Raw genomic sequence first — 24,874 nt, forward strand, 5'->3', positions numbered from 1 at the left:
GCCGGAAGTCGCCACAAACGCCCCGAGTCGCTCCTTCTTCTCGTTGGTAGATCTACGGAGGCTGGAGATGAACTTCCGGTGTCTTCTTCAGCCAACGATTGGCCGATGTGAATTTTACGTCAATTTACGTGAAAAAACATGGCGGCCGAGCTGCAGTAGGTCTGTCTTGCCCACTGAAACGTGTTTGATAATTCTGATATATTTACAGTTCAATCTTCATATTTCTTCTGCATAATCTGTTAAGAATTCCTCTAAACGGCTCGTGTGAATTCAACGTGCGCGGTAACGGTTTCACGTCAGTCCCCCTCAAAGGTGAACGATGGCTACTTTGACTCAACCACGTTGTGCTGATGTTATACGTTTGGACTCGATGACTAGTGTTACATCTGTTAACCTCCTAAAATGTCTCCCTAAAGCCGATACGATGTAAAATACCACCAACAGTCGTTATCATGAGGTGATATGACGCCATTGAGACGGAGTTGGCTTTTATTTATCGCAGAACGTAACGCCCGCGCAAAGCTTCGTTGCACGTGTGCTTTTATCGCCTGTTCTTTTTTTTTCTTTTCTTTTTTACATCTGCGTAGAAATGTCAAAAGTTCAAACCCCGCATGGTAAGTTGGGTAAACACCATGTGAAGAGGAAGAAGCAGCAGCCGCTCGACCCCTCATTCAAGAGACTCAGAATGGTCTATTGTATTTTGTGTCGCAGGTCTTCTTTGAAAGCGGTAAGTGGCTCTAACTTTACACATATACATGAATAGTAGTGTTGGCTAGTATGATGTTGTTTACCAACCTACAGTAGTTCCACATTGATTCCAATTGCTTGACGAGATGTCTCTTAATTACAGCAAGTCCAACACCATGAACATGGGATGCTGCATCACGAAGAGCTGGAGACAGTGCGGGACATGTGAGTGACATAAATATGTGAACCTGTTTATCTTTTTAGCAATCTTTTTATAAGAGGGACATTTATATTTTGGTCTGAGGCATTAATAGGATCTGAAAAAAGGATGGGGCTAATGTCGAGGTTGCATTCTTCTGTGGTATTCTTTAAATGTGATCCGTAGCACAGCTTTTATTTAGAATACGATTTTGTACATTACTACTTATATAATTTGTAGAAAAACCTGCTTTATTACTAAGGTATAAATAAAGGGTACTTGGGGGTTGTGTAGCGACTAGTATCAACATATTTTAAATGTTCCATATTGTCCAGTATTTTCCTGCCTTTGTGAGATAACTTAATCATGACATGCACTCTTAAATGTTATGTTCTTTCATTAACAGGGAAACATTTCATAAGTGTCAGGCATGTAATGCATCCTTCATGAGTTTAAAAAAGTATGCTCAGCACGTCTCGACCGCTCAACACAAAGCAAAATTGGACAGTTTGATCAAGAGAAATGTAAAACCTGTCCCTCTGAAAAAGACTCTGAGCGAACAGACCATGGGCCGTCTCAAGGAGAAAAACAAGACACTAAAAAAAGAGGAGTAATACTTTTTACCCGCTTATTTATATGCATTTTATTCTCTAATGTAATAATTTTAATAACTAATTGTTTTCCATTACAGGAGGAAAGCAATGCATAAGAAAAAAAAGAAAGAGCTGCAAGAAGCTGGTCAGGCTAAAATGCGACATGGAGCCTTGTGGAAAAACACAGGTGTGTCCAAAGTAGTGGAGCTGAAAACAAACAGTCATGTGAACATGCAGGAGACTCGCCAACAGTTAAGTAACAATGCTGTTGTTCAAAACAAAGAGAACAAAGAGACCCGTCTGCAGAAGTCTCTTCACGAAAGAGAATCGGCTAATCAAAGCGAAAGATTGGCTTGCTTCTCAGAAGATCCCACTGGTCAAACTTCTCTTCAAGACCAGTCCACACAATCAGCTCAGCAGCTGGGGTATCATGACAACTTTTCTCTCAAAATAGAGCGCTCCCAAACAGACGGACTTGTCAGCAGACCGTACACAACCCAAGTAGGTGCCACTAAAAAGTCAAAACAAATGAAATGGTCTACAGACGCGGAGAATAACTATTACGACAAGCAGTTTGATAGAGAATTCACCAGTGATGTCCTTCCTCAGGAAGGAGCCATCATCTTTGGTGAAGACCAGGAAGAGCTGGGACCTTCTCAGCCAGCACAACAAAGTTTGTCTCAAATAGCTTCACCTGACGGAGCCGACAATGCAGCTCCGATACGCGATGTCGATGTCAGCGCGATGCTACGGCAAATCAGAAGAGCGCTGGGTGTGAGGGAGCCGTGTCGAGCCGACCGCGAAGCCCGAATGCAGAACCGTAAAGCAGGTTTCCAGATGGCTGATCATAACACCATGCAACAAGCCGGAGCTGAGAAGAAGCAGCCAACAGGCGGCTCCGTTAAGAAGAACAAGAAGGAGGCGATGCGTAACATCACCTCTGCTGCAGCTGCATCCGGGCAATCCTCCCAGGTTGACAGCCCTGAACCTGCATCCCATTCTCGCGTTTCTCACTCTAATATTACTCCCCCTCAGCAAAAGGAAAAAACGGTCAAAATGACTCAAGAAATGACTCAACATTGTGAGACGAGCTCAAGTGACTCAAATATACCATCACAGAGCAGGGAGGGGGAGTCTCAGGAGCTCGACAGCGAGACCTCTCTCGGCCAATATCCGACCACATCCTCCGAGTCTCACCGGAACATCGCCCGCAAGGTTCGAATTGCCCACAAATCAGACAAAGTTCAGGGAGGAAAAGAGGCTAAGCCTAAACCAACTGTGGATACATTGCTTAGCTTATCAAGGACCAAGAATAAATTGACCAAGAAGGCGGCGTTAATACAGAGGAAAAGGATGAAGCAGGAAAAAGCCAACGGCATGCCCAGGTAAACCTCTTTTCTTTTACACTGTATCCCTTTTACGGTTAATTTTGAAGTTATAGTTTTAAATCTGTGTGGAAACAGCTTTGGAAGCGAGTTGGGGAACCAACAAAGCTCAACAGAAGCGACGGGCCTCAACAGAAGTCTGGCAGATGGGTTTCAATGGGAGTCGTTCCTGGACGGTCCTCCAGGTGCACATCGGACCATATTACCTCCTCCGCCCCAGAACACAGCATCTACCGACCCTCACACAGAAGCACCGCCAGAATCTGTGATTCAGGAACCGTTGGAGCAGCCTGGTGCAGCACAGGAAAGCTGCAGCAGTCAGACGGCTGTTTCTGTGAAGGTGGAGCCAAAGTTAGAGTATGAGAATGGAGAGTTGAGCGCCGACGGTCGTTACTGCAAGAGGAAACGCAACGCTGTGAGTATACAGTGTTGATAAGTGAAGGGCACAGCCGAAACATTCAGCTGATGCTTTTTTATGGTTGGAATATAATGATTGTGTGTTCTTTCAGTGTGATGGCATTTCCGATGAGCAGTCAAGTGGCAAAAGGATGAATACAAAGTCAAACAGTGGTAATGTTTTATTTTTAAGTTCTATTATGTGAAATTCAAAAATACTGCGAAAGATTTTTTTATCAATTTCAGGCATTATCATTTTAGAGTAAAGTGTAAATATACACACATCACAAGGCCATTGGTCAACAACATGAAGTAAAACTGAACCTGAACCACATTTACATTTGTAATCAAAACCCTGTCCCTGGTCTCCGGATGTTTCCCTTCCTAACAGACCACGGCCAAATGGACCAGCTGTTGGCTGTTTCTCTGAGGGAGGATGAGCTGAGTCACTCGTTGCAGGATTTGGACACGTCTCTGATCCAGGCCCGCAATGCCCTGCAAGCTGCCTACACAGAAGTGCAAAGACTCCTGCTATTGAGACAGCAGGTACCACCACTAATGAAGACACAGTAGAAAATCTAATACAAATAAAAAAAGGTTAAATGTCAAGGGTTTACGTTAAATTGTTCCTTTCGGTGTTGTAGTTTACTGAGGAGGTCAACCGTCTGAGAGCCCAGCGCATTGTAATCCTGCAAGGGATGCAAGGTACAGTAGAATTACCCTCTGCTTGGAATGGCTTCATATCCAACAAGTGGTTTACCTTTTTCTTTCTTAATCTCTTTCAGGAGGATACACAGAAGCAGAGAAAGCCACCACCTCATCAGCAGGAGCTCCTGCTATTGTACATCCAAGACACTCTCCCCTTCCTCCCTTACCCTTCCCCACCATCTTCAGCCAGCAACCACACCCAGCAGCTTCCATTAGCCCCCTCGCCCTGCCAATCATGCCAGTCGAGCAAGACCTCTTCCAACCAGCCACAGTGGGACGGGCTAGTCCTTTAGCCCAAACAGTCTCCACTGACTCTGATACACTTCAGGTACCTGCTTTGAAACCTTCACTGCTGCTTCCTGCTCCTACAACTGCTGTTGCCTCTCTCAAACTAGAGAGCTCTGAATCAGCATGTACAAATAGTTTTTCCGAATCGTCTGCCTGGCAGCAGACGGTGACACCAGTGAGAGGAGAAACGCAGTCAGCCGACACTGAGTCTGAAGTTAGTGAAAAAGAGCCAGCAGCCGAGACGCCAGTCTCCACTTTAGTCCCCCAAAAAGAACAAATTGCATCTGCAACAACAACCGACGAAGAGGAAGGCAACGAGAGCGACGCCTCCGTCGAAATGATGGACCCCTGGGATCGGGTGGTCATTGATATCGATGCGTCGGACAATGAGGAGGTGCCAAATGTTCCAGTCCACCAAGAGCCTCCTCAAACGGCCGTCAGCATGGAGTTAAATTCTTTAAGCACACAGACAACGAGTGATGTTGAGAGGTGAGATTACATTTGGTGTAGATCCTTTCAGGCATTGCTTTACTCGTGTGAAATGTGACTGACCTTTCTCTCTTGACCACTCAGGAAATTTGTGCCAGTGCAAGATTCCAGTGCTGCTCTCGGTGAGTATTGTTTATTCTACTAGTCACAGGACATGTTTAGATGCAAAGATGGGGTGTTTTTACTGTCATCACTTATTGTTCGTTTTGTTAGAATGTGGGACGGAGGATGAGGAGATGTCCGTGGGATCTTTTCTGAATCACGCGGGCCCCGTCCACGGCCTCCAAGTTCACGAAAGCCACCTGTACACCTGTTCAGGGGACAACACGGCACGGGCCTACAATCTGATGGTATGTTGACCGCGGTCCAAAATGTAACTGTGTCCCCGCTGACCACGACATCGTCCTTCAGACGATAAGAAAAGAGGATTAAACCCAAAGAGATTATTATTATTTCACTTAAAAATCATGTAAGACTGGTGTTCACATTTGTCTTTAATTATTTATTTATTTCAATTGGACATTCCAAGCAGCATAGATAATAGATTCATTAAATTATAATCTGTGAGATAAGACAACTTGTCCATGTGTCTCCAGAACAAAGAGTGCCAAGCCGTGTTTGAAGGTCACACAAACAAAGTCAACTGTCTGCTGGTGTCGTCGGTCCCAGACATGCCGTCCCGCCTCTACACCGGGTCCAGTGACCAGACCATCCGCTGTTACAGCATAAAGGTAAAGGGACGACTGGACAAGACGCGTCTTATCGGACAGAGTCCTTCCAGTTGTTGATGCCACACATCCATGAATGCAATATCTCAGCAACAACTGGTGGGATTGTCTTCTCATTCGTAACACATGTCCAGCTCAAAGAAGAACTGATTAGCGTCCAAAGGTCGCTGGGACCGTCTAAAACATGTTTTGGGTCATAAATGAATGTTGATTAGGATAAGATAATAAAGTTATGACCTTTTGTACAGACATGGATGTAATCTGCAACTTGATTGGTGGGCGTGATACAACAACTGTGAGGCTGTAATTCTAGTCCTTTGATTTGATTTTTCTCCTCATCTCTAGACCTCAAAGTGTCTGGAGAAGATCACTCTGACAGACAGAGTGTTGTGTTTGCACATTGCGTGGAAGATCCTGTATGCTGGACTGGCCAACGGGTCAGTGGCTAGCTATGACTTGAAGGTGAGGGTAAATGTTGTAGTGGGGAAGTCGGTCATGATTTGGACCCCAGGAGTGGTTTGTATTAATTATGCTTTGACATTAAAACACTCGATGCTGTGAGTAAGACGATCATCAACACTGAGTTTACTTGAGTCAAATATTGTGTTTTACACGTGTTGACCTGTAACCAGAGTATTTGCATGGCCAGACGACAATCATTTCCATATCTATAAATGTAGCCACTGCTTCTGAGCATAGCTCTTTTTTTTCTTCTCTCAGAGTAATGTTCTGACAGCTCTTTAAAAGAACATCAGTAGAAGCGTTAGCTCTTTAACCTGAGTAATAGCCCATTCTGATCCCTCTCATTAGAATCTGAAGCACTTGGATGAGTTTGACTGCCACAGCCCGCGCGGTGTGAGCTGCCTGGGAACGGCACAGGAGGGCGCCCGCCGCGTGCTGCTGGTCGGCTCCTACGACAGCACCATCAGCGTCCGAGACGCCAAGAGCAGCTTGCTGCTGCGCTCGCTGCAGGGTCACACCAAAACCGTCCTCTGTATGAAGGTAAGGAGGTGAAGCCAGTTCTGATAACGTAAACTACTGTTGAACTTTTAAAATAGGTTTGGCCCAGATAAGGACACTAACTAATTGGAAATTCAGATGCTGACATTTGCAGATGATTCTTAATAAACATCTTAAGTGACTATACATTTACATCTTCCTAAAGCTGTAAATACTTAATTCCTTATAATGTTGTAATGTGTTGTTGTACTTTAACAGATGTTTGCTTCAAAAGGTTTCTTCTGTTAATTGTAGATAAAAACATAGACCATCAAAGATATTATTACTAAAATATATAATAATCGGGTGTCCTGAATAATATTTCCTTGTTTGTGTTCAGGTGGTGAATGACCTGGTCTTTAGTGGCTCCAGTGACACATCCGTTCACGCCCACAACATCCACGTAAGTGTTAAAGATTAAAAAGGAGTTTTGATTCTATCCAATGTCGGGTACAGACAGTTTGTTTTGACATCACAAATCTATTAATCTGAACGTGTTGTATCTTGAAAGTTCAGCACTAATGTAGTTACTGAGGTGAACAACATAACATTTAAAAGGGTGAGATTATTGGAATTCATAATCTTGAAATATTGCATCTGTCTGGGAGTTTTCCATCCTCATACGCTCACTGTCAATGTTATTTCTGTTTATCTTTATTTGCAGACGGGTGAGTTGGTCCGTATCTACAAGGGTCACGGTCACGCGGTCACATCGATAGTCATCCTGGGGAAAGTGATGGTGACCGCCTCTCTGGACAAACTGGTCCGAGTTTATGAGCTACAGGTACAGGATTTATGCGTGGGTCCATTTGACACCGATTTCTGAATAAGTTGCCAGTGCATAGATGTAAAAAATTTAATTAAATAGGAAGTGAACTTCTCAACGAAAGAACTCAAATCACAAAAAGCCAATATTCGCATGTAAATCTGTTATTCAGTTCATATTTCTTCATTGTAGAATATATTTATTTACTAATAATAATTAGACTTCTCATAGTTCCCTTTTGCAGCATATAAGAGAGTTTGTTTCAGTTTATAAAAAGGTCTTAGCATCAAGTGAATCATCTGTATTATTAATTTTAACATTGTATTTGTGTCCCTTCAGTCTCATGACCGTCTGCAGGTGTACGGGGGTCACGATGACATGGTGATGTGCATGGCCGTACATAAGAGTGTGGTACGTGAACTAAGTCTGGTCGAGACATCATTTTCAATCTACAACCGAGGTTCATTTTGAAAAAAGATGGATGGATATTGTTGAACTGTGCATCTTATCGTTCTTTGTCCCAACAGGTCTATACGGGCTGTTATGACGGCAGTGTTCAAGCGGTGAAGCTCAACTTGCTGAAGAACTACCGCTGCTGGGTAACGACCGATATTATTTTACAGCGAGTGAAGCTTGAAGGAAAATGTTTATATTTGACGTCGCATCCAAACGTTTCCAATGTTCTTGTATGATTTGTAACGTCTTCTGATTGACCTGCATTGTAACGTCTGTACTCGTGACCTTCGCCCTCTGCTCAGTGGCAGAACTGCTCTCTGATCTTCGGCACGACGGAGCATCTTTTGCAGCACCTCGTCGGAGATCACAGCAACCTGTACATGCGCACGGTCCGATGTCGCTGGAGAGGCTGCGGCGCCTTTTTTGACACAAATCAGTCTGTTCTGCAGGTAAGGAACCGACGCCCGCTGGTTTTACCAAAGTGAAGATTTCCAATCGGCTCATTAGCAATGTGTACGAGTCTGTCATCCCAATGTGATCTCACACCAAGAGCACATTTGGGCAGGTCGAACAACTTCCACTTTTCATCCCAGGTGTTTTATTGAATATTGTCAATATAATAATAATAATACATGTAGCTCTCAGCAGTAAACTGGGGGAGACTGTTTCTGAGTGTTTGTATTTCTCTCGCAGAAGCTGCCTGAACACATGCTGAGCCACGTGGAGAACGACAGTAAAGTGCAGCCTTGACGGCGGCTGCGGTGAAGTTATGCAGCAGATTGAGATCTGTTGATATTTTTAAAATTCTGTTTTTATTTACCATTCATTTCCAATTGGAGATGATGTTTTCCTGTTATGTTCTCGCTTTTTGAGGTGCACAGTGCATGTCGTGGTCTTGTGTGTGCTGTGACCTCTGAGAGTGAGACGAGACGGACCACGGGACATTGATCCCTGTTGGATGACCAAATCGAGACGTCTCAATCAGTCCTGTTGTTAAAATAATTACTTTCAGCTAAAGTCTTCAACAACTAAGACATTCATCCTGATTGAATGAGCTGAGTAATTCAATAGTATATTTAGTTTTCAACATGGTTGGTGTGGTTGTGTTCAGCATCTTTAAATTAATGTATATTGTTCAGAGATGTCATGAGTACATGTGGAGCTAATTACTCAGAACATTTAAACAACTATGCAGCACTAAAATAATCACTTCGGATTAGCTTTGGCGAAGCAGCCTGGAGTGTGAACTGCCTTCAGAATTTGTTTTGGCGATTGACTCCAAGTGGAGGAGACGGGTTCTGATGTTGTCTGAATATGTTGAGGAACAGCAAAGCCGAGATGCCACATTAGTGAAGTTACCCATCAGCACCCAGTGTGTGACATGGTCCGTCTGCACGGCACCGATTGAGCTTTGCGCTCCTGTCACACTGTCTGACAGCGGACAGTTTTTAAAAAGGAGAACACGATATATTTTCTTTATTCCAGGAATTCATCTTCCTCGTTAAAACCTGCCGCCTACAATACCCATAATGCAACAAGGTAGTCCTGTTAAGCTCACTTCTTTCTTCCACCACACCTCCAGATTTTCAGACTTGTAGTTTACAGCCCAAATAACAAAATGTATCACATTTTGTGCAGCACTTAAACCACAAAACATTCGGCTTTATACTTGTGTTTTCACCTTCGATAGAACTCCCTACACACTGTAATGAGACTGTAAAGTAAAGACGATGTGCAAGTGACTGACATGTCTTTTATTTCCACAACCTCAGATAAGAGGATCATTTTGGGGTCGTTTTAAGACGGGCCAGAGCGCTGAGGATTATTCAGAATGATTTGTTTTAATTAAATCCTTTCTAAAGATTCAGAATTTGTCCTGAGGTCACTTCAGTGTGGAACGCGGCCGACGGCTCGCTGTGGAGAGAAACGGGCGTGACACGCTGTGTTATTTACAGAGTGGGAAGCAATGCCAGTGTTTAAAATCCATTGGCTAATATTAAGCAACAATCCTTCTGGATAAAGAATATAAAGTGCGTCTCTACCTGCCGACTTTTAAGATGGATGATTTGATTTCGTTCTTTTATCAGAACATTTGTGTTGTTCCCCAACAGTGTTAAGACAATGTATCTTTATTACCATCGTTCACACTTTCAATTGTATTCCTTGTGTCGACTGAACGGTTTGACGAGAACATATGTTTAGCATCTTTACATTATATGTACTTTTTTCCCATATCACCTTCAAAACGCTACTAATTTGAAAAGTAGTAGTGAGAAACCTTTTTGTATGATAGTGTGTATTTGATTTGTGTTTAATACCTACTGTATGTGTACAGCAATACAAATGTAATTGGATTCATGTCTGCTATATTCTAAAACATACAATACATTCAGTTGTCTCTCATGATCTGTCAAACAATGCGTCTTCACTCAGTTCTCATATTCAAACACTTCGTAACTCTAAGACTTCGAGCTTCGCATCATATTCGTCACAACATAGGAACTGAAAAAACGGAGGTCGGTGCTCCTCGTTTGAGTCTTGACATCAAGTTAATTTACATAAAAGCTGATTTTGATGTAATCTAAAAATCTGTGCAAAAATACATAACGAGGCTGTCCAGGAGAGTCGAGTCATGTGAAGCGCCGCCGCAGTCAAGAAGGCGATTTAGGAATACATCGTCAGCTGAAGCCACTGGAGAGGGACAGAAGCAGACGAGCACAACGGGTTTGGTTCATCTTGCAATACACACCAAGTGAAAACTACAGGACACTTTGTAATAAATATTTCTGAGGCTGGAGCTAGTGGCATTGTCTTGGGCAGCGCTCTATTGTGACCCCACCGCCCCCTACAATGTGTGTTCTTCTATATATGAAGATTAAGTGGACAACATGTTAGAAACACTTGTCAGTATAATGTAATACAACATAGCGGTACTTGAGTGCAAAACAGGACATTACAAAATATTGTGTGATATTTCCTGAGGCAACGGGTTCTTTTTTTGGGGTTCCTTTGACTTAGCAAGTTTGAAGGTTGTGATATAGTTCTGCACTCATAACGTGTTTAAAACAACTTCTCCTAAAATATCAGGAATAAACGTTGATGCCCTTCAGCATGTCTTTATAGTCTTAACACAAAGAAAATATGAAGCCGCTTATAAATAGCAAACGACAGTATATCCTGAATATGGAATGTGTTTACCTCCAGGATGTTGAGCTTTATTATTCCATCTCCATCTTTGTCGAAGGCATTAAAAGCTCCTGCAACGAACAAAACAAAATCAGCTGAATTAGTGAGTCCTACAAGTTCAGGTTGACCCCGCAAAGAGTAAGAAAAAGTGCAAAAACATTGTGTGTTTGCATGAGCAGGGATTCTGTGATGAACAGGTGAAGGGATGAGGTAAATCCACAAGCAGCTCCGTTTACTCCTGTACTCACTGAACATGCCCTCCAGTCTCACGAAGCAGCAGATGTAACTGTCAAAGTCGATGTCGAGGCGTTCGTCAGCGTAACGCATGGCGATGATGTCATACAGCTGTTTGTTGAGGTGTAACCCTTCATGGGGAAAATACAGATGTTATCACGTGACAGGTTTCTAACAAGAAGCTGAAAAGTATGAACCGTCAATTCTGACAAGTTAGAAACAAAACAGAATTTAACCCATACGTGGTTTTATTATACAATAACTAATCAATTCAAACTTCTGCCTTGAATCTAAAACCGTAAATGCACAGAGAAACTTCCTGCGATGTGAATCTCATGAAAGTATTTATTTCCTGCTGCCCACCTGCATCATTCACAGCGTTCCTCATCTCAAAACTACTGATGGAGCCGGATTTGTCTTTATCGTATCGTTTGAAGATCATCTGGAAACGAGGAGACGGACGGTCAGACGTCTGCTGAACGGGAGCAGAAGCTCGAGGGTTGTCACGACGACCTACCTGCCACTCCTTGATCTTTTTCCACAGGTGCTTGAACTCCTGCAGGTTGAGCTTCCCCGTCCCGTCAGTCTGAGAGAGGGTCACTCATGGAAAAATCAAGTATATGTGTCTTTCTCCGAGTAGAAAGTGTGGGCTCCATGATTGTAAGAAAGTTGCTATACAGATAAAGTTGAGTTGAGAGTATATTTGACAACATTTACAATTTACTATATGCATCCGTACCTCAATGCACCGCTGTCCGACAGTACATTCAAATACTGAATACTTTTGTTTGCCTGTTCTAGCACTGGGCAGCTCTACTGGGCAGCTCTACTGGGCAGCTCTACTGGGCAGCTCTACTGGGCTGCTCTACTGGGCTGCTCTACTGGACTGCTCTACTGGGCAGCTCTACTGGGCAGATTTACTAGGCTGCTCTCTTGGGCTGCTCTCCTAAGCAACTGGGGAAGGACAGCACTGGCCACGTCATTGCCTCTAGAGGGATTCAAACCAACAACCCAGGCCAAGGCAACATGAGGCTGCTCTGTTGTCGTCTCCACACTCTTTTCGTGGCAGCCAGCTGGAAGGATACGTCCATCAATGCGATCATACTGCGACACGTCTCGAGGCTAAAACCCTCCGTCTTTATTTCAATATCTGGAGAAAAGAACAACTCGATGTGATGAATCACATGACGCCAACTAACAATGATCTTAACCCTCCCGGGGTACTCACGTTTGGCGAGTACGTTCCTCATGATCATCTTTAGTTCGTTGGCACAGATCTGCATGTCCTGATGGAGGGAGGAACAAGTTGCCTCATGGCTTACACACTCAGACGTCCCACCTGTCCTGTGCCATCGTCCTCTCTCTGGTACTCACCTCACCGGCAATCTGTTGGTAGATGGCTCTGAACTGTTTTTCCTCTTCAGTCTCCTCCTCTGGTTGGAGGAGTTTTCGCTGAGAGACACGAAAGAGAGCCGTAAATTTTGAAAGCAGTTATTGGTACCAAAAATAAAAACGGCTTTATAAGTTGTAAAAACTAAAGTGTAAGTCTTTTAGGAAGATTATCATGCAGGTTTTTTACCGCAATGTTGATAACATTTAGCTTAATGTGATGTAACAAACTCAATTGCTAACATGTTGAAGCATCAAAATGTATGTAATTATTTTTTTATCACAGGAAAAAGGTTGGAAAGGTTGGTAAATTATCTTTTTTTCTAAGGGTAGCTGTTGAGTCTCTGCAGCTTGGTTTAATTGCAGTGCAGTATAAATAACACCACGCTTAAGGATTGATGCATCAGCTCATAGTTTCAGATGACAGCCGCTCATTAGAGACTTAACCCTCCTGTCGCCTTAGGGTCATTTTGACCCGATTCAATGTTTCACCCTCCTGTTACCTTTATATTTACTAACATATTTTACCCTTTGGGTTCAATTTGACGCCAGCAATTAAAACCTCCAGAAAATTATTAGAATTAATATTGTTTTCCAAGTTTAAGTGTGAGGCACTTTATGTTTGTTTGTTGACGACCGAAAGAACACCGACATTAAACATTGAATGGGGTCAAATTAATCCTAAAGCGACACGAGGGTGTAATATTGATTCGGGTCAAATTGACCCTAAGGCAACACAAGGGTTAAACAACTACGCCTGTGTACACTGAGGCCTCACAGGGACACAGGTGCAGTTCAGCCACTTGGGATCAGTTGGTCTTAAAATTCAAATGTTTTATTCTCAGCGAAGTTATTTGACCTGACCACGATGACATTTCACAGTCGTCAGAAGTCACGACAGGTCACTGCTTTGGCTCCTACAAGGAAATCACCTTCGGCTTCTTCTTCTTTTCCCCCTGAATGCCGTCGTGCTCAATTTCTTTGTTGGCTCGTGCTCTGTCTGACACAAATACAATCGGCTGGCATGTGCGTCACGGCAGTGGTTAGTCAGAGGGGGGGATGGGTTATAAAAGACAAACAGAAAAGAGAGAGTTAATTTAGAGTTATTGTACCTGTTGTAATCTACGTAAAGATGACAAACTATGACAACGCACATTGATAACAGCTGCCGTGTGATAGAGAGTCGCAGTGGGGAAAGCAGAGTGCAATGCTGTCGCTACACACATGCGTTACCTTGGCTCTCTTTTTCTCGTCTTGCTGATAGCCAATAAGACGAGGAGGGACACACGGATGAAATGAGATGAAAAGGAGGAAAACACTTTTCAAGTCTGAAAGTTACTCTTGTTGGAAACACAATGAGTCCAGTATGAATCGAAACATAGAGAACAATGTTGATGACATATGGATGTGACAGTATTGGGGTTTCCACATTATGACATTCAAACTGATATCACAGTGTGAACCTATGTTGCAGTTTGTCTTTGCACTGCACTCTTTTGGATTTGTCCATATATTCAGCCTCGTTGAGAGGAAGTGGGAAGCTTAATGCCAAGGATACTTTGTTTTAGTAATAATGTCTCATGTAGTTTTGAGTTAAAGTGATATCTACTTCCAGAGGAGCGTTATGGCTACGACTAAAAACACTATCATGGCCTCAAATAAAAATCCCTTTTCACAGACACTTTCAGCTATCTGTGCTCCAGAAACAAGATAATTACCCCCGTGACAACAGATAGACACGTGTTGAAAATACAGGATGAAAATGAATTATTCTAGTCCTAAAGTTTGTGTTACACCTTCAATTCCAGTTCAATTTAAAATGTTATCAACATTCTGTCGAATAAAAAAACAGTTTCAACCTAAAGCTGGCCATTTAAATACATTTTAGAAAATGGACAGTGTCTTTTTAAAGATATACTAATACGAGGAGAGAGTGAAAAAGTCCACCGGAAGTGGTTGAATCCATGTCAACAATAACCTGGAGGATGTTACAGTTGAACCAACTTCTCTGTTTTAGTCCCTTCACCAATGAAATATCAGTCAGAATAATCAAAATATGTTTCCATCCCACTGTTTTTGTTGCAAACCTGCATTTTGTCAGACCCGATGGTGTCCTCCGCTTCCCTGTGAGGAGAAACAGAAACTTTTTTAGCCATGTTGCTGTCAACAATCCCCAAAGTAACATCAACTATGGCACAACCGCCAGTGATCCTTACTCAGACGTGCTCTTCTTCTCAGAGAACACCCTCAGAATGAACTCTCCGTCTTGATGCGGTTCAAAGGTCGTGGGGATTATGACGTACTCTCCTGGAGGCAGATGCAGACGCTCCGTCACTTCCCGCAGGTTAATGTAGCTCTTGCATTTAGCTTTGGAGGCTGTGTACAGGAAGAAGTCCTTCTGCAGGTGTTGATTCTGTCCACACATCTGTGGACGATGAAAACCATATGGTCAGAAAGGAATGAGCTCGGAAAAATTGGGACTCTCTTGCCAAGACGTACACAAGAATATTGAGAAGACCACTCTCATGTCTGTACGGTAGATATGAAGATACTGCCGGCACCTGGATGCATTGTTAAGCATAAGGACTGGAAACAGAGGGGAACTGCTCGCTTGGCTCTGTCCAATTATACGAGCATCTCTAAAGTTCACTTATTAACATTTATTTCTTATTTGTGTAATCTGTTCAGATACCATATTTGAACATTGAGGAGTGCAGTAATTTATGGTCTCACTTGTCTCACTCCTGGAGATACAGTCGGATACTGTGTTTCCCCTTACGTCAATCAAACCTCTGGAACTATAAGACTATAAGAATTGTAAGCTTAAAAAGCTGTGCGTCATTTAATGAAAAAAAAGTTAACAAAATATTTGCACGGATGTGAGGATGTGTATCCGTGGAAATGTTTTGATTGGGCTCTGGGATATTGTGAATTGCATTTTTTTGTATTTTCTGTCATTTCGTTCACAAAACAATTAGTTGAATAATCAGAAAATAACTGACAGATTATTGAACAATGTAAATAATACTTTGCACACACAGTATTTGGCATCATAGATGTTTCACAACAGCCTGAACTATTACTTCCAGTACTACCACACGTCCTGTTAAATAAAACACACACAGACTATCTGGAGATGCAGGTCAATACTGTGAAAACGCTGACTCCATGAAACCAACGTCCTTCTCCAACATGGCCATACCTCCTTCGGCACCTGCGGACACAAAGAAGAAGTTAAATGAACATCAGCTTAGTTCAGGATTTAGGGTTCATGTGATCAGTACCTCGTAGATTGAAAATCCGATGGTGAGGAACTTCGCCCCTTGATGGCGCTGCATCCTCCGGCCTTTCTGCATCAGCGCCACGACAACCGTACAGGCCGCCTGCCCGACCTCGGGGTCGTCATCCTCCTCGAACAGTTGCAGCCGATACTGAGGGTTCGTCCAGAATGTTTCTGTGAAGTACAAAAAGTCAATCTGGGCCACGAGGGACGTCAAGCATTCAATCAGCGTCAGTCCGGTAAAAGCTGATGTTTAAAAAGACGAGGCCTACGTGGGGAGTTCCTGCAGCCGCCAGCAGAGCTGCCTCTCACCCACCGACCCTCATTGACTGACACGGTCCAGCTGAGCCGTTCATCCCCCTGCAGGGTGTCAGGGGTCAAGTTACACATCTCCAGCTTGGTGAAGTTCCTCTTGAAGTCATCAAAAGACATCCTGAAAGGGGAACAGGAAGGAAAAAGTACTCAGCAGTTATATTTGGTGAAAAATGGGGACGACTTTGCAGGTTTTCAGTCTCCACTGAGCAAGAAATGAAAAGCGGCTGAGAGTGAGTTGTTGTGTGTCCGCCTCAGATGCACTCGGGCTGTGCTGTGAATTCAGCTAGATGAATATATTCATATATTTCCACATATGTACAGTTATTTTTAAGTTTTGTTTTTGCTTGGCGATGAACAAGTTTTATAACAAATCACCTCTAAGAACAACAATTGTGTGCCATTGTACTATGAAGTACGCCATCACAATAGATTACTACGTTTTAAGCAAAAGCAGCTACAAAATTGCTGAAAGAATAACATCTATATTTATTTTTAGATGAAGCCAAAATCAAAGATTGTGCCAGTGTTTCACTCACCAGAACTCACTCGCCTCTACAGTCTGTTTTTTTAAGTTGTCCTTGTCTGCTGTGGAAATGGTCGACCATTCCTCTGAGCTTTAGAAAGACAACATCATATGAATACACAACATGAAGAAAGAATGGGCCGTTCTTTTGTCATATTATACATGTTATAATAATATAAAAGGTTAAATGAAAGTTACTTTGCACTCCATGGTCCCTTCCACAGAACGAAGCCCCAGGGGTTGCGCAAGCGAATCAGTTGAATTCGGGTGTCCTTCGCCACCTCGTCACACTAGAACCAACGACTGACCCGTCAGCATCGCTCCGGCCTTCTCTCGCAAATAATACAAGTCCTGATTTACAGTAAGTGGACATTTTACTGCACCTCCGCCAGGCCTATGATGGAGTAGGCATGACCCCTGATCAGGCCCTGGTCAGTCCGAGTCTCCAGTTCAGTGGCTGAAAAGATCTGACGGATACAACAGTCAGTAAATAACACCGACTGGACAATACGTGTTGCTCAAATATTGTTTTAATTCATTTATTTATTCTGTATTTCATGGTTAGAATAGTTTTCCTACAACCAATTTAAAGATACTTGGATAATAACAGTACACTTCAATTCAGCTTCTCATATTCGTTTGTACACAGTATTCACTTTGCATTTTAATTACATTTTTTTAATTGTTATTTCCTTTATTATTTAAATTCATGAATGTAAAATGCACTGCTATTTTATTGTGTTATATTGTATTCTATACATTGTAAACATGCTTGCTGCTGCAACAAAGACATTTCCCCCAGGGGAGGAATAAAGTTTATTTAATCTAATCTAATATGCCCGAGGAGAAGAGACGTATCTGCTGTTTATCATTCAGTTGTGTTACTGCACGTCTCTTAATGTCTTCTCGCTTTGTGTCTCATGTTTTTACTCCTTTCACATCTTTGCTCACCACTCACATCGATGGAGCAGCCCATCAGCGAGCCTCTCTCCAGGGCCTTCCTCATGATCTTGAAGAGCTCTTTGGGCGCCTCGGACAACTCAAAGAACTCAGTCACTCCGCCTGTGAAATCCTCCATGGCCTCCAGAGTGTTGCCCCCTTTAAGAGCCTCATAGGACCCGTGCAACCTAAGAGAGAGGGCAAAGCTTCTGGTCAATGCGCTGACATGTCTGTTCTCCCCATGGTTTGGATGTTTCACGGTGTCCGCAGCCAATTTTAAAACACGAGGACAGAGGAGTGGTGTGCCACGAATAGACACCTTGATAAAACATTTCGCCCCCAAATCGGTTCTTAAAAACTGTTTTACTTGAAATAAGGTGAATAAATTGTATTCCAGCGCTGTGAGATGTCAGTGGGTTCAGGTGTCAGTCTTCTTGTTCGACAGATATTTTAAATCACCTCGATGCCAGTGGAGTCATTATCTATTTCTCAATAAAAATAAAAATAAATCTGCATTTAACCCTACTGTTACCTTACGGTCAATTTTACCCCATTCAATGTTTAACCCTCCTGTTACCTTTATATTTACTGACATATTTTACCCTTGGGGTCAATTTGACCCCAGCAATTAAAACCTCCAGAAAATTATTAGAATTAATATTGTTTTCCAAGTTTAAGTGTGAGGTACTTTATGTTTGTTTGTTGACTACCTAAATAGCCCTTTGAATATATAAAAAAGTTGATATTTCTTATATGTTTGACACAGTGAAAAACAGCCTGGGGTCAAATTGACCCGAAAGAACACCGACATTAAACATTGAATGGGGTCAAATTGACCCTACGGTAACAGGAGGGTTAAAACACCTGTGTGTCATTTCTTCAAGCTTCAACCTTTTAAGCCACAAAGAAAGAACTGACTAAAGACTAAATGACAAACTTGTTTCAGTGGATGAGAGGAACTCTGAGCTGAGTGAATCAACATCATGGAGGTGACAACGTGGTGGTTTAAAGACTCACTTGGCATACGCTTTTTCCAAAAGAGCGCTCCAGAACTCGTTCTTTCTGAACGATTTGGTGAACACGAGACGGTTGTTGCAGGTGGGGATGCGGTCGTCCACGACCACATCGACCCACTCGCCGTAACGCCAGAACTGAGTGAAAGGAAGACGGAACAGATTAAAAACAGGAAGTCAGTGATGAGACAAGGCAAAAATGAAACTAATGGATACAATATGTATCACATGTTTAATCCGTCATCTAACAGATAAGAGTATTTCTCAAAATGTCAAACTATTTCTAGAATGTTAAGGACTCATTTAATTTGGTTGGTAAACAATTGGGCCATATGATATGCACGAAGCAGGTTTAGGGTTTAAAGATACATGTGTTAGTGGTTTGTGGTGGACAAACTAAGTGGTGGTAAACTAACAAGTTTCCCATGTGTTTATCAAACTGTAAACTGCATTTAAAATATGATGAAGTTGCATCAAAGTATCTTATCCTACATGTTAAAACATGAATTTAACGTGCTTCTTTTGTGTCATTTTCCTACTGTTTGTTTTAATCTAAACTACTCAACTCTATTGTTTTCGAAATGGAATTCGGTAATTGACATTATCATTGACCCTACAACATGAACGGTCAAGCTTCTTGCGCAATATGCCAGTTATCCACGTCAAACCTGGAAGTGGAAGATGCCGGCGTAGTTGTCGGTGAAGCTCTGGTCCGGGGGAATCACTCTGTACAGCAGCTTCTCGTTCAGCGTTAAACAGGCGATGGCAGCGAGCAGCCAGCAGTCGCCTGTCAACAGCAGATTCATGCGCCATGAAAACACTCGATCCAAACATTCCCTTCATAAAGCAGCCGTCAGACTAAAGCTGTCGCTGCAGGTGTCAGTTGTCAACATAAGTTGGGGGCTAAAATATGACTTCTTCTCATTTCATCGGTCAGGTGTACTCCTGGCTCTAGTTTCCCACTTGCTTGGCTGTATATTTCATTTCTTTTTTTGTCCAACTCCTCATCTCAGAGGAGCCTACAGACCTCGGTCTTTGGACGGTCCTCCATTCGTACATTTTTTCTGTTGTTAATGTCTGTCAGTATGTACATGTTATGTATGTACTTATGGAAAATAAATTACTTACTTACTTATGAACTGCTTGTACAGAAGGTACTATTAAAGACTTAAACTTCAATGTTGTTGTTGAATATCCAACCAGTACCAAAAACAGCTTCTTTCTACACTTTTTCATGCTCTTTTTTTATATGTATATTATGGACATGCATGCTTTAGCAAGGAAATATGTGTTCTATGTGTTGCTATGGAGACGCCTGGAGAGTCAGTGAAGTCGAGGAGCAAAGACCAAATCAGCGTAAGACCAAAGTGTTACCCAATTCTCCTTGACAGATGTCTGTCCTGCTGGCTCCATCTATGATGAAATGGGGCTTTTCACAAACTTCCTGTCATAGGAAAAAAAAGATTCCTGAGCGTGTTGCGTAATATCAATGCCAGAGATCAAATCCTTATTATGAAATATCATGTAAGATTAAATGATGCATGCATTTGCATTAAAAGCCTACTTTTTAAATGTATTGATCTGGTCTCAAATATAGGAAACATAACCATTTTCAGTTGGAGTCCACTTTAGATAACTCTTTAATCTTTAGTGGCTATAGTCAAAAGACGTGGAAATAAGCGTGACTATAAAACACATGATTTATGCTTTTACAAGCTATCAAACCTCAATAATTTTCAATATCGACCTAAATCTGTCAAATATGGCTTGAATGTTGGGTCAGAGTTATCATCTTGTTTAATTATTTCTTGAACAAATTCAGGACTCGAGATAAAAACAAATGTAGCCAAATTTAGATCGTTTTTAGATTTTTTCAGCCAAAGTTTTTGTGCATTTGTCTAATATGAGATCTTTTGATGTTCTTGTTAAAACAACATATTTATCTTTTTTAAAGCAAGGTATTATACATTTTACATTTTGGTATTGGTAAACATTTTAAGTTCACAACCATTACAAATCTGTATTTAGAAATCTACACCTCACATGATTGAATTAAATATGAGGATTTAACCTTTAAACTGAAGGCGAGTTGGAGAAATGTCCCCGGCTAAATAACTATGAAGAAGCAGCTCGTGGAGGTCAACAGTTCACGACCTTTTAGTGGTCTGAACAAGTGATAATGCTGCGCTGTATGTAGAGGCCCTGAGGTCATCATAGTGTCTCTGTCATGGCAGTGATTGACTGAGTCTGTGTGGGAAATGACCATCATCCATCTAAATAATATATTCAGACTCAGTTGACCCTCTGGGGTCATTTTCTCGATTTTACAGAATTTCTTAAATGTAACTTTTAAATGAATGTTATGGTTTATTTTTCTCCAAAATTGACTTTGGAGATGTATTAATGCAAACATTTACGCTAAGACTGTGGAACTTTGTTTAGGAGCACACATTGCTTCATTTCATGTTGTAAAATGACATCGACTTCTATAAAGGGGGTTTCCAATTTGAGGATTTGGAACCCTCAAAGGGGAAGAGAGAGAGAGAGAGAGAAGATACATCTAAGGGCATCATAAGATGATAACATTAAAACAAATACAAAACATATTTCTGCTATATGTTTGATACTTTCACCTCTTTAGGCCTCTACGGATAAAACAAAACACGTATACACAACAAGTCATACAAGATGTTTTGGGAACCTTTGTTCTGTTAAACCTTTTGAAACTACTTTGGATAAACACAATATTATAACAATCAAATAAAAAACTACACAACATTTTTTGAATGACTGAAATATCCTAAATTACACTTTTTAGGGGTTATAAAAGAGGATAATGATTTTAATTCAGGAGATTCACAGCAATTAATGTGTTCCCCTCTTAACATCATTTGCCATAATTGGGTTTAAAAGCCTCATGTTCCGGATTTAGAGCGAGCTCCACTGCTGACCGCCTGGGTGATATTCATGTGTCACTTATTACAGCTAAGTGGAAAAAGCGACATTCATCATGACTCTTCAAGCTGCAGATTCATGTTACACTGGATGTTGTTACTTACCAAGAATAAATATGATGCAATGTTTCAGATATTTAACTACGGAGTTTATAAAGTACAGTTAAACCTCCCACTTAACTAAAACAGTAGTTTCAGCAATGCTAAAATAATAATATTGTATATAATATAATATAGCAACATATATTATTGTAAAGCCCTTTAAGGCAAATTTGTAATTTCTTATGTTGGACTATACAAAATAAACTGAATTTAATTTAATAATAATAATAATAATAATAATATATAACATGCTGAAATAGGTAGTTTTAGAAATAACTCTTTCTTTTAATATTTGGGTACATGTACATTTAGCTGATAACATGTCTGCACTTGCAGAACTTTAGATTTAGAGAGTATTTTATATGTTAGTTTAGCTACTTAAGTGCTGAGTGTTAGATAAAGGTTTCATGTGTCATGTCTGCCCTTAAGTACGTGTTTAGAGATGTCGGCATGTACTGTGAGTCAGAGTTTACGTGTAGAAGTAGCTATATAATAGGACTATAGGTATTAAGCGTAATCAGGACCATTAGGTGTCAAAGGCACCGAGTTGGAAGACTTACAAAGCGTCTTGCAAGTGTGTATCAGAAAAATATATCATTCTGAAGCCACTATGTTCCCCAGCATTGCCAGAGAGAGAGCTTCAGCTGTCTGTGATTGGAGAAAGTGATAACCCAGAGCTATGCACACACAGCAGGCAGACACTTGAAACCCCAGCCATGTGTTGTGAGGAAGTGATGAGCTACACAAGAGGGGTTCATCTGAGTTAGAGTCCCTTTTGCATTTAGAGTAATCGGCCTGAAGGATATGAAGATTACTGAAGGCTGGAACTCACCGGGGGACGTTTCCACTCGAACTTCATGGAAGGTTTTTGGCTGTAGAAGAGCGAGGAGTCATTTGCAGGGAACAGGGGGTCTTCAAACAACACCTTCTTCTTCGCGTATTTGTCTCGCAGTTCCAAAAAAGTCTTGAGACGCTTGGCATCCTTGACAGCCTCGTTCCTGCTGAGAATGGCTGAGTAGATGGAGTTAGTGCCAGCAGAAGGGTAATCGGCCTTGTCATCAGGCCCGGATGATGCTTCTGTTTCATTAAGTACTCTCACCTTTGTCTCTTCGACAACAGGCACTTTGCGTTTCTTGTCCCCCATCTTATCAGCCTTTGATGTTTCTATTTCAAAGTCAGTTTACCAGTTGCAAAAAAGAGACGCTCCTTATTTGCAAAACAGCATGGACTTGCAAAATGGCCAAAGACGCTTCCTGAGTCCGCCCTGATACTGATTCACTTTTAGTTCCTTTATTTGCTTGAAATCCTCTCTCACAGTCACTGTTGTGTCCCTGCAGCTGAGTGGGTGGCCCTAAATATAGGCCTCTTCAGAGGAGGGGAGGGGGCTCCTTTAAAGAGAGACCATGATCCTGAGGAAGGGTTGGACCCTACTTTAAGGTCACGTGAGAGGAGACTGTACTGATAATTACTGGATGTGAAGTCCTCTACTAAAAGGGAATAACACCTTAAATTAGTGCTTACAATTAGCAACATGTCTGCTATTTACTATCAGCTTGGTTTATCTTTTTATAATGCTCAACACACGTAGGCTACCACGTGATTAATTGAATTACAGTTACTCCATACCTCTGTTCAACGTCTATAATAGCGGCTATATTGACACCTAACGGTAAAACAAACGCCCGGCCACTTCATTCCTTCAATGGTCTGTTGTGGCTAGGGATGGGTACACGAACCACCTCAATCAAATACCGGTACACCTGTGATTGACGGTATCGGTTTTTAAGCCCGCTCGCATCATACGCTGCTGCTGGTATATTCATACCGTGACCCCCTTTGAGATTTGAGACCTCTGATTTGGCCGCATTGTTGCTTTTTTGTTGTTTTTTGTGTGACTGTGCGAGGCACAGAGACTCAAAAGCGACAGGCACTGCGAAAAAAAGGTCTGGTCAAACTTTTAAAAATTGGTGAAATGCAGTGTGCTCAGCAAGTTGCAAATTGTACGTTGCTTGGCAACCTGCAAAGTACAGCTTGCAAACGAGACACTCGTTGAAACAAACACTGTGCAGCATATCAAACGTGCTATAAGTGCAGCTACTGGCTGCTAGTATGTGCTAGTAATGCTGCTTAGCAAGTGCTACAACAACACGCACAACAACAACGTCTTCTCTCTCCAGGTGCTGTTCTGCTGCAGGCTGCGGGACTCGACTCGATGACGCAAGCAACTTTGTTTTTAACTATTAATCTTTTGTTATTAACTCGGAATCATAAATAATGTATGTCCCCAATAATCCCAAATAATCAGTCAGTCAGCAACAGCAGCAACACAGCATCAGCAGCAACAGAGAATGGAGACAGCGGAGGCAGGTGGCCTCTCTATCTCCTATAGCTAAACGAGGGAACATGACACTTGATCATGGACAAGACATGGACATGGGTTATATCAAAAGTCATAATTGTAAGGATATGCAGCCCTCAGCAGTTAGTGTATCCAGTTGGTTTGGTACGGTTGGTGATGGTAGTTTTGTATAAGCATATAAAGCTATCTAATTGTTAGGTAAAGTTAGCCCTCTTTTTGGCTTTTAAAATTGAATTTGACTTTGTGCAGAATAAGCTGACTACAGCATAATGAGCATTCTTGCACTGTGTTGCAAATCTAACAAAGAGTAAAGTTAAAAGCATATAAATGAGTATAATTAGCATAAAGATATATTATTTAAACAAAGTTATTCAGTTTAGTTATTAAAGAGATTAATAATATGTATGCTTGTTGCTATTTTTTCAACTGTAGGGAGATGACACAGCCCTAACCCCTGACACCCCCCCAGAGACACTCTGTCCACAACACACTCATACCTGCTTGGTATAACATCGAAAAAGAGAAACCTGAGAGGCAGTGCCCAGTGTGAAAAAAAAGTGATGGGTGGATGTGTGACCAGCAGTATTACACAGACCACTACCACATAGTCACGCTCACTACATTACAAAAAAATTTTCAAAAAAGTTTGAAAACAAAAAAAAAAATGATGATGGGAGAGTGCCCCCTTTAAGTTATTATATTTATTTGTGTCTGCTTGAAGCTGTATACAGTTACTATAGCAAGACAAACAATATCAATATCAATATATAATAATCTAAATCTTTGTCTTCATCATCTATTTTGTATATTTTATATTAAAGAAAAGATAAAAATATCGAAAAAGTATCGATACCGATACCGATCGATAAATAAAACGGTATCGGTA

The 24,874-nt window shown here is 41.6% G+C and overlaps 2 protein-coding genes across 9 annotated transcripts; one reads left to right on the plus strand and one right to left on the minus strand.

Annotated features, from left to right (window-relative positions):
• Nucleotides 1-58: 58 nt before the first annotated feature.
• znf106b (zinc finger protein 106b) lies at nucleotides 59-10,086 on the plus strand. 3 transcript variants are annotated; one of them, XM_056427372.1, is made up of 21 exons: nucleotides 59-312; nucleotides 588-727; nucleotides 851-912; nucleotides 1,293-1,496; nucleotides 1,578-2,864; nucleotides 2,943-3,279; nucleotides 3,374-3,434; nucleotides 3,652-3,806; nucleotides 3,905-3,965; nucleotides 4,046-4,745; nucleotides 4,830-4,867; nucleotides 4,959-5,095; nucleotides 5,342-5,476; nucleotides 5,819-5,935; nucleotides 6,284-6,475; nucleotides 6,813-6,875; nucleotides 7,137-7,256; nucleotides 7,578-7,649; nucleotides 7,766-7,837; nucleotides 7,997-8,143; nucleotides 8,388-10,086. In XM_056427372.1, the coding sequence occupies exons 2-21, from the start codon at nucleotides 590-592 to the stop codon at nucleotides 8,442-8,444; spliced, it is 4,155 nt and encodes a 1,384-aa protein (XP_056283347.1). In that variant the 5' UTR covers nucleotides 59-312; nucleotides 588-589; the 3' UTR covers nucleotides 8,445-10,086. The 3 variants fall into 3 exon arrangements, with proteins under 3 accessions (XP_056283347.1, XP_056283346.1, XP_056283348.1); XM_056427373.1 differs by having other exon boundaries at nucleotides 84-727; nucleotides 1,578-1,980; nucleotides 2,089-2,864; XM_056427371.1 differs by having other exon boundaries at nucleotides 59-727.
• Nucleotides 9,990-22,928, minus strand: capn3b (calpain 3b). Of its 6 annotated transcripts, XM_056427378.1 has the most exons (23): nucleotides 22,462-22,928; nucleotides 19,948-20,017; nucleotides 19,242-19,360; nucleotides 18,578-18,711; nucleotides 17,580-17,748; nucleotides 17,005-17,088; nucleotides 16,820-16,911; nucleotides 16,635-16,712; nucleotides 16,056-16,216; nucleotides 15,788-15,957; nucleotides 15,706-15,717; nucleotides 14,720-14,928; nucleotides 14,591-14,627; nucleotides 13,737-13,760; nucleotides 13,436-13,522; nucleotides 12,489-12,566; nucleotides 12,343-12,400; nucleotides 12,200-12,264; nucleotides 11,632-11,700; nucleotides 11,478-11,556; nucleotides 11,129-11,245; nucleotides 10,893-10,951; nucleotides 9,990-10,385 (listed from the first exon to the last, which is right to left on the minus strand). In XM_056427378.1, the coding sequence occupies exons 1-23, from the start codon at nucleotides 22,771-22,773 to the stop codon at nucleotides 10,359-10,361; spliced, it is 2,310 nt and encodes a 769-aa protein (XP_056283353.1). In that variant the 5' UTR covers nucleotides 22,774-22,928; the 3' UTR covers nucleotides 9,990-10,358. The 6 variants fall into 6 exon arrangements, with proteins under 6 accessions (XP_056283353.1, XP_056283354.1, XP_056283355.1 ...); XM_056427379.1 differs by lacking the exon at nucleotides 15,706-15,717; XM_056427380.1 differs by lacking the exon at nucleotides 13,737-13,760 and having other exon boundaries at nucleotides 22,462-22,927.
• Nucleotides 22,929-24,874: the final 1,946 nt, after the last annotated feature.

Source organism: Pseudoliparis swirei, chromosome 12 (genome assembly GCF_029220125.1).
Source record: "Pseudoliparis swirei isolate HS2019 ecotype Mariana Trench chromosome 12, NWPU_hadal_v1, whole genome shotgun sequence".
NCBI lineage: Eukaryota > Metazoa > Chordata > Actinopteri > Perciformes > Liparidae > Pseudoliparis > Pseudoliparis swirei.

Coding starts and splice junctions, on each gene's coding strand:
- znf106b (XM_056427371.1), top strand. CDS start 590: ATGTCAAAAGTTCAAACCCCGCATGGTAAGTTGGGTAAACACCATGTG. Junction 5,096..5,341: donor CACGGGCCTACAATCTGATG/GTATGTTGACCG, acceptor ATGTGTCTCCAG/AACAAAGAGTGCCAAGCCGT. Junction 7,650..7,765: donor TGGCCGTACATAAGAGTGTG/GTACGTGAACTA, acceptor TTGTCCCAACAG/GTCTATACGGGCTGTTATGA.
- capn3b (XM_056427378.1), bottom strand. CDS start 22,773: ATGGGGGACAAGAAACGCAAAGTGCCTGTTGTCGAAGAGACAAAGGTG. Junction 12,567..13,435: donor AAAAGAAGAAGAAGCCGAAG/GTGATTTCCTTG, acceptor CGTGTCTCTCAG/CGAAAACTCCTCCAACCAGA. Junction 11,701..12,199: donor GTATGATCGCATTGATGGAC/GTATCCTTCCAG, acceptor ACCCTCTCTCAG/ACTGACGGGACGGGGAAGCT.